The 14,410-nt window shown below is 34.6% G+C and overlaps 1 protein-coding gene across 6 annotated transcripts in view; it reads left to right on the forward strand.

Moving 5' to 3' along the window:
* LOC145676909 (anoctamin-10-like) overlaps window positions 1-10,512 on the forward strand; it is a 199,170-nt gene extending 188,658 nt beyond the window's left edge. For all 6 annotated transcript variants that reach the window (XM_081747688.1, XM_081747679.1, XM_081747696.1 and 3 more), the window contains 2 exons: window positions 4,296-4,450; window positions 10,271-10,512. In XM_081747688.1, coding sequence (XP_081603814.1) covers window positions 4,296-4,448 — 153 coding nt within the window. In that variant the 3' untranslated portion in view covers window positions 4,449-4,450; window positions 10,271-10,512. The remainder of the gene's footprint in view (window positions 1-4,295; window positions 4,451-10,270) is intronic.
* Window positions 10,513-14,410: the final 3,898 nt, after the last annotated feature.

A 14,410-nucleotide genomic window follows, 5' to 3' on the forward strand; every position in this document is an offset into this window, starting at 1 on the left:
GCGGGGTGAACGTTGCTAGTCTATTATATAAAAGAGAACGCACAAATCCTTTGTTAGCTCATCACGCTAATACGGCTGAACCAATTTCTTTCATTTTTGGGGGGTTATTAGGATTTGGACCCTAGATGGTTTTTATCATATCACTTTAATTTTTAATTACCAGTGTCTTGAGATAATTGACCATTCAAGTGTCCATAACGTACAAATCCTTTGTTAGTTCATCATAGGTATAAAAATAAACGTATTTATATGCAACCCGCATGACCGTGTCACTCGGCGGGTTAACATAAATGACAGGCGCTATAATGTTAACATTTACTGCAATTTGAAAGCGAAAAAGTAAAAATTATCTAAGTAACAAAGTTTATTGCGTTCCGGGGTGACCGCAGCGAAGCGGGGTGAACGCTGCTAGTGTTTAGATAAATTAATTCAGTGTCAGTTTTGTGCTGGATTTTGGTCACGTGCAGAAATTTTCAACCACTGAAGTCACAGTTAAAAACATATAAAATGATAAAAATTGCACTACTTACAATAACTGTTTGTAAGTACAATTTTTACCATTTTATATACATATTTTTAATTGTGTTGGAAATGGCCACAAGGACACTATTAAAGAATCTTAAAGCTACTTAAATCACTTGGAAAGAGGAAATTAAAATTATATTTTCAAAAATCCAGTTCTGGTGTTGCAGCACTGTAATATTAGAAATTGCTATTTAGAACTACAAACTTTGTAGTACTTTGTAGTAGAAAGTAACTTGAACATTATAAAACAGGCTACATAATCAAGTAAAAAAATTTAAAAAATGTATATCTTTTTCTACTTACTTGACTTTGTATCAGAAATGGAAAACTGGAACTTTCACCAAAGACTTTATAAAATTTATGTAGAAAATTCAATTACATTAATTTTTCATTCAGAATTACTTGTATTTTTTTACTATACTCACTACAGTATATCAGTTTATTACATTCACCTCTGATCCTAATGTCACAACTTTGCATACCAATTATGCGTACTTTTGGATATATATATTTTTTTTTTTTTTTTTAGAGATCATTTGAGATCCTTACGTAAAACCTGGGCCGGGCTCCAGGTGCGCAAGTGTCACTGTGTTTATTATATTCACTTCACTTTACACCAATAAAGTACGGCACAATTAATAAGGAATAATTCAAATTTATATTGAATTTTAAGTGCTATTTTGTAATATAAAAATAGCTTATATAACTGGTAACATTTTCACCTACTTGATTCTAGATTTATTTCTTTTCAAAATTAACCAAAAGTGGTTTTCCTTTCGCTTGTCTTTGATGTGAATTCTCTTGCAATGGTGTTTAAATTAGTGGTGGGCACAAAAACCGGTTTTTCGGTTTTTCACCGAAACCGGTTCGGTTTTTCACCGGATCCGGTTTTTTTTTCAAAATTTGTCCAATTTCTGACCAGAATAGTGTTTCTTTGTTCTCCGGAAACCGAATCTGTTTCCACAGAAATAGATTTATGTGTCTTCCAAAAGTTTTCACCGAAACCGGTTTTGGAGAAACCCGAAATGTTGGTTTTTCGGGTTTCCAGCTTTTGTAAAAAATGGTTTTTCCCATCCCTAGTTTAAATCTAAGGCTGGTCGCTATACACATACAACAACAGCAGATGAGACAATTTTTCCTGAATCATGGACGTCCACAAATATGTCTTTAAACGGCGCAAAGAGCTGAATGATCTTTTGCAAATGCTCAAGGAGCTGGCACAATGAGAACGAAAGTTCTTAGACGAACAACTTGGTCGAGAAGGCTGCAAACAGTTGGGGTTTCAGCACTAATAGCTTTTAATATTCTGGTGTTCTTCAGCGACTCAGTCGTAATCAAATTAGATGGAAGCAGCCTGAACTTAGCGCATAATCTATTCAGGTTAAAATCCAATGCATGAACTCCCAATCCCTGCTTCAAATAATCTCTTGAGAGACGCTAACCACTACATACAGCTTCTTCACAAAGTATCTTCTCGAGTTTTATGAGTTGTTTGAGGGTTGGTGATTGAAACGACGCTGCACTTCATTCAACAAATACTCAATGATTTCGAAGTAAATTTTTGAAGATCTGATACAGGTTCTAGAGTAACTGTTTTAGAAGGGTTATCAATCTGCTCCAACCTCATTGCTGTTCTCTTTAATCTTGATGAAGTGGTCAATCTTAATTGTAATCTGTCTGCATTTTCCTTTGCTTCCTTATCGATGTTTTCAAATGCACTGTCCGATCGTAGGTTTCTCATAGTATCCTCTAGAACAGGGGTTCTCAACTTGCGGTACGCGTACCACCAGTGGTACGCGAGACGCTGTTAGTGGTAAGTGCAAGTTATGGAAGTACGCCTTTGGTGGTACGCGAGTGGAAAAGGTTGAGAAATCCTGCTCTAGAATCGCTGCTGCTCTTTTAGTTCCAGAAGCAGAAGCTTCAGAATTATGAAGCACTTTCGTCAGTTGTTCGCAAGGTACAAAAGCACGTATACTGACTATCAGAAAAAAATATCATTCCGAATTTGTTCATTCTTTCCAAATACCCTTTTAGTATTACTTTTTGATCATCATTTAGACCACTTGTATTACTGATGATTTTTTTTCAACGTGATTTGAATTCGTTTGTAGTAGATTGAAAATCTGATTAGAGATTTTCCCCTAACACACCAGCAAGTAGAGCAAAGAAGCAGCAAATGTTTAGGATGTCTTTCGTTGTTAGTTTTACAGGGTTCAAGAACAATGTTGGCGTATGTTGTCTTTCGTTTTGCAGAATCCAGGTTGATGTTACAAACGTCTTTCACTATGGCCTGTACATTACACAAAGGTTCGTAGTTTCCTGCTACTTTCTGCAATGAAAGATCTAATGCATGATTACTGCAATGAATGTATACAGCTTTCGAATGCTGAGTCGAAGTATTTTCGAGTTTCGAGTATTTTCTGCACACCATTCACTCATCCTGACATGTTAGCTACACCATCATAATACTGTTTGCGTATATTTTCTGAATTCAAGTTAAGTTTCGTTAAAATATCTTTGATCGTAAATTTGAATGTTTCCGATTTTGTGCCATGAGGGGTGACCATTCTTATAAATATTTCTTTGAGTTTGATGAATCAGAGTCAACACAGTGCACACAGAGACAACTGTTTTTTCTTTGAAATATCAGTCGTGGAGTCGGCTATAATTACATAAAATGGAGACTCTTTGACTTCTGCTGCCAAGTCTCTCCATGTGCCATAATCTTCAAAATGTCATTCTTTCGATTAGCACTAAGCCAGTTATCCCGTCGATTAATCCATTGATTGAGAACAGACACATCCATTTTTCTTTCATAGCGACATCAAATTATCCGTACGATGCAAATGTCCACTGATTGCTTGATCACTGTGAGATAAATATCTAATACTACTAAGTATTACAAGCAGCGACTGTCTTCCTTATTCTTGTTATTCACAAACTTGGTCTGAAAGGAGAGCTGAAACAGGTGTTCTGTTTCTGCACTCATATCATAAAAGAACGGAACGACAATGGAGCTCGCATTTCTCATGTGCTGTGAACTATTAATCCTACCTCATATATTTTTGCTCCTTACTATCAAACTTACTGCACTCTGCATATTGTTTGTAAGAACATTAATTTAACTTTATAAAAATATATTTAAATGTCCTGTTACGCATTTAAACTGTTATATTTTTTAAACTTAAAATCTCGCTCGACAACTCGTTTCATATAGCAGACTTACGATTATTTAAATAACAATTTTTAAAAAATTTACAGTGTTTTGAGAATTACAATAAAGAGAATTTTCAATTCTTTTTCCTAAATCTTTCTGTCTAACATGAGGTTAGAAAAAGCGCCCGGCCCATGTCTCAAAGAGAAAGATGAATCTGGAAAACAGATTTTCTTTCACATTACCATAAAAAGCAAAATTTAGTTAATATAATCACTGTTGTGTGATGTTTTTATAGTCTGAAAGTGAGGGAGCAAAATTAGTATCTTGCCACCCCCCCCCCCCCAGGTTCCGGCGCCCCTGTACAAAAGTTACAAAAAATCCTAAAATGATTAATAAGTAACTATTACAACTTATGAGAAGCAAGAAGGAAAATTAAAAATCAATTATACTTGTGCTTTCATGAGTAAGTTCTGGATATGTTTACGTGTTTAAATTCATAATTATCACAAGACTTTTGGCGTCTATACTGTTGTTTTGCATAATTTTGTACTTCATATTCTTAATGTTGCTAGTCGACATTGTAAACATTATGATATTTTATTATGATTTTCAGCATGTTCTGTTGTTTATCAAATTCATTATATCATACACAACACCACGCATTCCTGAATGGGTTACTACCGAAATGTCAAAACTTGAATACGTGCATGGAAAACAAGCGAGGCGAGATTCTGTGCGTAGAAGTCTTTCAGTTCCGCATTATTGATGGTAAGTATTCTGTACTTTTATGTCAAATTACTTGGAAGACATTCCTATAGTTTTATAAGAATATGTTTCCAGTGTAAAATAGCTTCATCATTATATATGAAACTTGCTGCAAATTGGAAAGTTTCAATGCATTTCAGTTGCCCATTCACATGTTTGTCTTGGTGTAGGAATTTATTATACTATTCTTTCTCAGCTACAATATTTCTATCTTATTCATCTGTTTCTTTATCTTGAGATGAGGAATAACTTATGAGCGTTCTTTTTATTATTTAAACATGTACTCATAAATAAAACGCATTGACAAAATGTTTTATGTTGTTTAAAAGATAATGGTTTGCTCTAGTGTATTTTGATTATTGTAATTTTATTGATTTTTATGTCTTTTCAGAGCATTAAAATGAAATGTAAAATAGACAAAACAGCATTTCCGACATCATTTGCTTCTCGAATTTAATCAAGATATTAACACATTAGTGCATGAAGTTTCTTAGAGATACTTTTTGAGTACGGTTCGTTATTTTGGGCTAGGTTTACAGCACTAAACAACTGTAACAGATTTTACCTCAAACTTTGGCTATAGTGAGTGAGAGGTGCCATCCAAAAAATCAGACTACATGCACAGGGACACTCGAAGTAATATATTTTGCGAATATTTTATAATGAAAAAAATATATTAATTTTCATACGAAATTAACACTCAGTTAGGTTCGTTAACAGTTTTAATTGTTGACAATAGCCTGACATTTCTTTACTTGTTCTGTACTTGAAACTCTACTGTTCTTTCCATAACAATGGTATTTCTTGAAGCATTTGCCATGTAAAACCAAAGTTCCCAGCTCTTCGAGAACAATAACATCCTCTCAAGACAGTTATGGGCTCACGCTATAAAATTCTGTTTGCAAAAGTTGTGAATATGTGGTTATTAAGGCTGCCAAAGCTGTTTGTGAGATTTCTGCTGTGTATGGAAAAGAAATAATACCCCAAAGTACCGCCCGACGTTTGTTTTCGCACTTCAAAAATGGTAATTTTAACCTCAAGTATCGATCCACATCGGTCGACCAATTGAATCACCTTCTACACAAAAATCTACTTCAAATGACCATAGAATCGGTGGAGCAGGTGGGTTGTGATAATAATAATAATAAATAAAAAACTGGTGAACCAGCATTACTCAGTGGGTAAAGTTCAGAAACTCTGCAGCCTGACAACGTTCGTCCTCATATCACCAATATGAAAATCGCATTTCAACAAAAACTCGAATCGAATGTGCTCTCTTATCCTCCATACTTTCTAGACTTAGTGCCATCAGATTTTCATCTCTTTCGATCACTATATATATATAAACTCTCGTGAATTATTCCCCAACCCAATACTATTGTTCTTAAAATATTTTACCAAATAATATCCTAAGCAATTGCTCTTTCCCTTCTAAATGTCTGTAAAATTGTCTTTCTCTCTCAGATTTTAACATTTTCTTCTTGTTTTTTTTTTTTTTTTTTTTCGTTCCACTCAGCTTAATCTATCATCTCTTCGTCATTTTTATGATTCATCTTTAAATAGTATAGTACTTCACATTTGATCAAACAAATGATTTTTTTTTTTTACTTAGCTTTTCTTAATTCTTTGTCCAACTCCAGAACATATCCTTATCTTCTTTATATAAAAATTTCTATCGCTATCCTTACGTTTATTTACTCATTAGTAATAATAAATTTAATAATAATTTCCCCTTTGGTGTAGAAATGAAATTAATTATATAAAATTTTAGCTTGACGTCAACGATTATTCACTTTAGGCTAAAAGAGACGGATGATTAATGAAGATGAATGATTGTGAAATTAAATTTTTATGCTCTACTACTGGGAATTAAACCCAGGACCACGTGCACGTGGAGTAGCCACTAGGCCAGCGGGGAGGACACTTTAATGTAGAAATTTTATTTATCAATGAAATATAAACAACCATATCCTACTCAATTATATACCCCATTATTTACAAAGTCTCAAACTTGGTTTTCATTAGAGAAATTTTCCTCATTAAAGCGTTTTGCCCATCAGTTATAATCGGATGGTGCAAGGTAAATATAACAGCAGACCTATATTCATGAAGCTCAGCGTTTGGAGTCAATAGTGGAAATCTGTTATATCAATGTCAGTCTGACGATTGTGTTAAAGGTATTGTATTTTTCCATCTTCATTAACAGGTCCTTATGTGAAAGAAGGCTTTTCGCCGTGGATAAATGATTGGTTTTGCTCTTTTCACTAGAAGTATGTGAATTTTGAGTGAGTCGCCCAGCTTACTGACTATTTTTTCTAAGGTAGTATGTGATGGATTTTGAAATGTTTAACTTAACTTGTGTGCTAAGTCTTAAGTAGTTTGCCGTGGCTTCCATCCCTCCAATGACTTAAAGATTCATAATCGAAATTTCACCTCAAATCCAAGCTCCTGTGTCTGACCTGCTCTATGTTGACGATGTAGTTATTTATTGCCATTCCAGATTCCTTTGCTGCATTACTCGACAACTCCAACTTATTTTAAATCGCCTTGTTTGCTGGTCAAATGAGTCAGAATTTTGGTTTTCTGGTTTTAAAACACAGTATGTGGACTCATGCTGCCAACGAACTTGCTTTGTTAATCTGGACTTGTATCTCAGTGACACTCGTTTCTCATTATTGACACAGTTCGACTTCTGGGTTTCACCTTTGATCATCGCTTAACGTGAGCACAACACATTTGGAATCTTAAGTACTCTTGTCATCGAGCCATAAACATGCTTTGAGTGAGTGCTTTCCTACTACAACTGAGGTGATGTTTGTATTGATCTATTGTGAGTCTATTGTACTTTTACTTCAGTCCAAGTTAGACTATGGTTGTATTGGTTATTCATCTGCTCGTGACTCTCTACTGAAAGAACTTGATATCGTTCATCACCTAGACATTCGGCTAGCTACTGGGTGCTTTCCGTAATAGTCCGTGCTTGGTTTTTATGTAGAATCAAACGAGCCACCGTTAGTCTATCGTGGAAGATTCCTCTTAAACTGTACATTTCATATGCATTGTATTTCTGACCACCCCTGTGGCTTTCTGTTGAGTGACGGTCAGATGTACGACCGTATCCAGCATGTCCTCGGGCTATACGTCCATGCTTACAAGAGTGTTCAAGCTTACAAGAGTTTCATCGCTGACGTATTTGAGAGTAGCCGTCTGTTTGTTTGCTACGTGTATGTGTTGTTCCACCATAACAGTTGATTTCACCAATGCTTGACCTTCGATTGTCATCATATTCCAAACAGCACACAAGTTTCCATGAATTCCAGCAAAAGTTTGGAGCGTTGCTACAGCAGTACCCCAATTTTAATGCACTTTATACGATCGGTTCGAAAAGTGAGAATTCTGTTGGCTGTGCCTTCGTTACAGATAAGGACAGCTCAGAATTTAGGCTACATCGTCTGTTATCTGCATTGACTTCTAAAAAATCATTATAAGCCTACAGAATATATTAACATTCTATAGTGCAAAATATTCATGTGAGATTCCATCACTTACAACAAGAGGGCTGTGTCGTCCGCTGGGTCATGTCGAAATCTGAAGAAATAAGCATGCCGACACAGCAGCCAAAAACGTCATATTGGCAGACGTTGCGCTAGGTCATTTTCTTTTATGCTCTCATCTTAGTAGCTATTTCATCCAAAGGATGCGCTAACACTGACAAACAAAATTGAACCAGGCCACTCAGTTAAACCTCTTTTGGGCAAGTGACAGATGGCGTCGCGTGCTAGTCGCCGAAATGAAGTGATCCTAATACACTTGCGTATTAGACACTCTCATATCACGCATTCATATTTAGTGCATGGCGTTAACTGTTCACTTATTCGCCACATTCTTGTAGAATGTTGAAAATACTTAGACCTCAGAAAACGCTTAGGAATGCCTGAAAGACTTCATCAGGTTTTGGGGGATAGCGTAGTCTTTAGTGATTGCGTGGTCAATTTTATATGGGAAATTGGAACAATTAACATACTGTTTTCTTACTAGACTTTTCGTATTATATGTTATTAATATTATTATTTTAAAATTCCGTTCTTGTTATATATTTTGTATTCTGTTCTTCTAGTCGTTTTACGACCTAGCTATAATTTTTATAATTTTTCCGTATTTTAATGTCTTATTTTTAGCACTTTGACTTGAACTGTGATTTCAATTTCTAATGTGCAGCTTACGTCAGTCATTGGCCTTACCGTGACGGGGGCAAATAGCTACGCTGCTGGCGTCGTCATTAAATTCATTATTAATTCGAAGTATTCATTCATTCAACCTGGTCTAGGTTCACCTTTGTAGGACGTATCCCCAGAATGATATTGTGCAAATTAATTTCTTACCTGTCGGTTGAAACTCTGCGTTTATTTAAGGATGTTTCCAAAACTATTTTTTAAGTGAAAATCCTGTAATATTATATAAGGAATGTGAATTTTCAATCCATCTATTTAATATTTTAGAGACACATATAACCATGTGCGTCTTACTATGGATTACTATAGCTGCAGACGACAGGGACAACAGCGACACCACTGAATGTTGAAGGAACAACAGCGCCACCGACTCACTTGGAGCATTTGTATAACCAAAAGGATTTCGGCTACAAGCATCAGTCTGCGACTAGCCACCCTTCTTCTAGCTTGCATGGAGCTCTAGGAGATACCTAACCCAAAGCCTCTTTGCTCGGAACTCTAGGCTTTCTCTCTTCCCACAAAGCTTACTCAGACATTTGTTTGGACTCCTAACCTCAATCACTTAGCTTGCTTCGGAGTTCTGTGACTCCTAACCTCCTCTTTACTTACGTGGAGCATCCGGGATCCTAAATCCACTCCATCTAGCTTGCTTCGGAGCGCTGTGTAGTGGAGATTCTTCCCTAGGCTGCTCCGGCCTTGGGTTACCTCTCTTTACCCAGTACTAATATTTATAATATACTGTTTATCGTGGATTTTGCAATAAAAGCCAGTAGTAGGAAAAACTATTCCGGGCTGTAATTTGCTCTATCTATTCCTGCACAAGCAGAACTTTACAATATATACACCGCTTGAGCATTCTTATAAAAGCACTCTACAACTTTAATTTGAAGTGTTCCAAACAAAAAAGAAAAAAGTTAAATTATAAAAAGCAAAAAAAAAAAAAAAAAAAAAAACCTGTGCTAAAAATTATAACATTTTACATATTTGATTGAATATCTGTTAAATTATTAGACCTAGGCGAAAAATGTCAAGAGACATTTTTATCTACTTTTTTTCAGATCGTAATTTAAGGAAAGAAAACTAAACTAAATTTAAGTATCGGCTTAACAATAATGGAATACGATAGATATTGGAAAAGCTCGCAAACTAGATGTTAAAAGGAATAGAGGGAAAGAGGCGTTAGCATATACCTCTAATTGGGCTCCAACAACCGGTCAATATTTAGGTTGTCATTAATTTTCCCCCAGCAATCAAGGATTTTCCCACTTCATTTCCTGATCTAGGAGCAAGTGCAGCGGATTAAGCGCTGACATTTTAAATAATTATTTACATACTGTGCTGTGACGACTTGCTTTGAGAAATTATAGGGAGTCCTTTAAAAGTTCTGGATTTTTTTTTTTTTTCGTAAAGCTCTTCTTTTTTCGATGGTTTACAACTTATAATTGGGTTATAATAACGAAGAGAAGAAACAGTAATGGTATATATTGTCTCGTATGTTATGAAAGATATGGTATTTTAATATATATGTATTAGAACAGGAAATCGGATATAATTATTTTCTATGTATAATTTTTTTGTTGATTATTTTCAGAGTTACTTGGAATTCCGTGAAAAAAATTAACATTTTTATAGTTGAACATATACGCAACTCTTGGATGAAATGATGCCATCTATTTTCAATTGGACAGTGTAAAAATATGATCTATTAAAGAGATGAGGCACTAATTTGGCGCCTTTTGATAGTGATGTTTGTTTTATAATAATATATTTAACAAGAAAATGATATTTTTATAAAAGTAATTCTGCTAGAAATATATATTTTGTTCTACTTAATTTGTATATTTATAGAATAGTTATTTATACATAAATATCCTTCGAAATAAATGCACTTTTGTTACGTCTTGTTTTCTTCGTCCCTAACGTTTAGTAAGACTTTACTTATTGTAAGGGATGTGGTTCTCTCTTGTTGATTATCATATGCAAAATGCTTATTCCAATTAAGAGGAGACAAAGTAATCTGACGAACTGCGGCAATTTGTTTTTATTAGGACATGAAGGTTGGTTTAAAATATGAATAGCGACAATTTATAAAGTATTCCTCCAAATCATGTAAAATTACTGATATTTTATTCTGATATATTATTTTGAGTGTGAAAAAATTCACGACTGGGGAATCGAATCCACATCTCCAATTTAGTGTTCCGATGCGTTAACCACTACATTACATTTATTCGCTTTGCTTTATACTACCCAGCCTACTTCCTTATCAGCTTACCTGTGCACTACTAAAGTCGTTTAGTACATAACTTAATGGTTAACACACCAGCATATGTCGGAGACCATCGTTCCATTCCGGTTCAATGGCACATCTTTCCCCCTCTCTTTGAATATCATTAAACTTGCACCTACAGAGAAAATTTGTTTTTTCCTTCATTTGTCATTTAACATATTTCTTTTATCTATTTCGACGTGTTTTTCATTAATATTTTTATTTGTTTGTGTTCATGGCAGGACAAAATCTCCAAACAAAAAACAAAACTCTCTGCATGTCTTTCTTATTATATTCATTTGAAATTATTAGTTACATATACTTGTATTTGCCATGGTGGGGCACTCTTTACGTGTGTTTGTCAGTTTGTTTTCATGTTACTTGTGACCTTAAGATATAGTAGCGATACTGATGTTTTACGGAATGAATAAGTATATCCCATAGACATTGTACTTAGAATTTCTTCCAAATAATAATAATAATAATAATAATAATAATAATAATAATAATAATATTGTGGTGGACAAACACCGTGTGCGTGGGTTTTCTCGGGGTTCTCCCGTTTCCTCCCACTTTCTTCATTCCACCATTTCATTCAATACTCATCATCACCGTCTCCTTTAGCCTAACCGGCATAACCGTGGGACGTAAAACTCGAAGATTTCATTTCATTTTCAATAATAATAATAATAATAATAATAATAATAAATCCAAAGTAAGCGATTAGCTATACTGCGGATTATTGAAATATATGTGCTAGTAGGCATTACAAGTTGTCTGCTATTCATAGCAGAGAAATCAAGTGGTGAAATTTCTACTAAACTGAAATCGATTTTTACTACATAGTTTATCCTATGGTATGGACAAGTGTGGATGTGGAGAAAAGTAAAAGTATACGGTAACCAGCAACAATCATATTTTCTACGAAACGTTTGATACAATATGTATGTAAAGTAATGGTAACCTACAAGTCAAACAGATGAATCATCTATATAATTATTTTTTGACTTCAAAATTTTTATAAAAATGAAATCTTGCAGTTTAACATCCCACAATTATGCCCTTTAGGCTAAGGATGACGGGTGATTAAGCCAACTGAATGATGGAAGAATCGACAGAATGAGAATGTGCGAGAAAACGGGAGTACCCGGAGAAAATTCACTTGCACGATTTTGTCCACCACAATCTTACTTAGCCGAGAAATGAACCAGGGACCCCATTCACCAGAGGTAAGAGCTCTAGCACAGCCACCATACCCTCTAGTACAATTGGTAAGTGAGCGTTTGGCACATATATGGTTTCTTTCTGTACAGGGTTGGGTCAACCCAATGCAAAATGTGAGTTTTAGTTTGCGATAATTGGCGTAGCACTTCCAATTTGCTTTTCCAGCTTTTGAGTTCTATTGCGATCCACACAATTTTGCGAAAATTGGAAGAAAAGTGGCTTACAGTTATAATTGTCCTATTATACAACATCAGGGTGTCTATCGGTCAGGAAATCAGAAAACGGTCATGAAAGTCACGAAATTCAGCTTTTGGGTCACGATTTTTGTTAACTGTACAAATGTAAGTACAGATTGGAAAATTTTATTCTATAAAACGTCAAAATTCATCAAAAATGTCTGTGGTCGGCTTTAGACGCTACCAAATCGCAAGCAAAGTAAGTTTCTATCGCATGGATGAAAATTCAGCCTAATTCGTCCCCAAATTCGCTCTTGAAAATGTTAGGAAATTTTGTGATTTGGTAAAGAGAAGGTCACGAAATTTCATTTTGGAATTTTAGTAGACACCCTGAACACAGATCATATACTCAAACCATGTCATGAATATATATAAGTGTGTCGGATAGTATAATGGTAGGCCCAATTTCTGGTGAAGTTGAGTTATTAGGTGGAACGACCTGGGATTGAACCATAGAACAGTATGTAGGTGGTTTTATTTCGGAAATTTACCTGCAGATGGAAGGGGAAGCTTGTCTAGTATATCTCATTGCATTGAATTGCATGGAAGTGTTGAACCTTCTTTGTCAGTTTAATCGAACGTTAAAAAATGTGACATACCATTGTTTCCCCAAGCCATTCATAGATATATCTTAAAGTCAAATTCGGAGTTCACGTCAACTTCGAAGTAATAGAAATCTAAAACTGATCTTTGACTAATATTACGAAGTCTGATATTGAATTCTTAATTTGTTGTACGAAAGGTTTAAAAAAAAATCTGACTACACAATTCTATGAAATGTTTAATGAATCCATATATACTATCTACTTCTACTAGATGTACTATTCCTTCACAGTATAGGATGTGAAGGAATGAGAAGAAAAATCAGACTGAATTCTAGCAAGTTATACTTGCGTATGAAAGTTGGGTTTCTTCTTTAAAAGATATCTCACTCTCTCTATTCTATTTAACCATTGTGAACGAGTATGGCAGTGGTACAAGTTTTCAGTATAACAGATAAAGAATTAAATACAAAATATTTTTATATTAATCCCTGTAGTATCTTTGTATCTGTAGGGTTCCTGGTTAGATTTCAGCTGCCCTTAAGTGAGCTGAAAAAACATACATGGGTTCCTCCTCTCCATAATCAAGGGACAAAGTTTTGTAATGTCAAAAACGCATAAACCGTTATAACTCAGACTGAGTTGAGAAACTCAAGTTAGGACAAAGTCAGAAAATGGCTAGCCGGGAAATTCTTAATTTCCCTAAGCGAGTAATTGTCATAAACATACCATTCAAACACAAAGAGATTATATATACACTACTGTATATAGCTTATCTAGTGCAATTAAAAAAAATCAGGATGGCTGGCCGTGGAGTACATAATAAATAACTTGTGTGTTTTGATTCTCATAGTTGGGAACTACATTGAAGCTTTTTTTTTTTTTTTTTGTTTCACTGTAGACATTAGTAGCATTGAAAATTAAGAGTAAAACAGGAAGGTGAACATCATCCCAAAAATCAAATATATCAATTTCTGTTTTTAATACTGATTTTGGTTAGTATTCCTTCAATTTCTTAATATTTTTTTTTCCTCTCCTTACTATATTCATAATCCAGAAAACGATATAATTATATTTTGAATCTTTTTCATATTGATTTTAATGTTTGTCATCTCGATAAAATTTCGTAAACAACTGTATTGATCAGGAACTTCCGTAGCCTATGAACTTTTTCCTGTATATAAATTTGCGAGATTAAAACGCACTGATGCCATGTTTCTTATATTTATCCAAATCACTTTTAATACGGGATTACAAACTTCCCAACAAGTTTCCCAAGTCAAAGTTATGTTGATTTCTAATTGTAAAATTCGGAACTTGTTTAAGCCATTTTGATCAAATGCTGAGTATGAAACTCTCGCCAAATAGATTGTCAAATTCCTACCTCTAACTTAATACTTCGAAACAAAGCTCCATGGTTAAATCTAGAACATCCATAAGTAAATAAAAAAATGCTTAAA

The sequence above is a fragment of the Thermobia domestica genome, chromosome 2 (genome assembly GCF_964235325.1).
Source record: "Thermobia domestica chromosome 2, izTheDome1.hap1.1, whole genome shotgun sequence".
NCBI lineage: Eukaryota > Metazoa > Arthropoda > Insecta > Zygentoma > Lepismatidae > Thermobia > Thermobia domestica.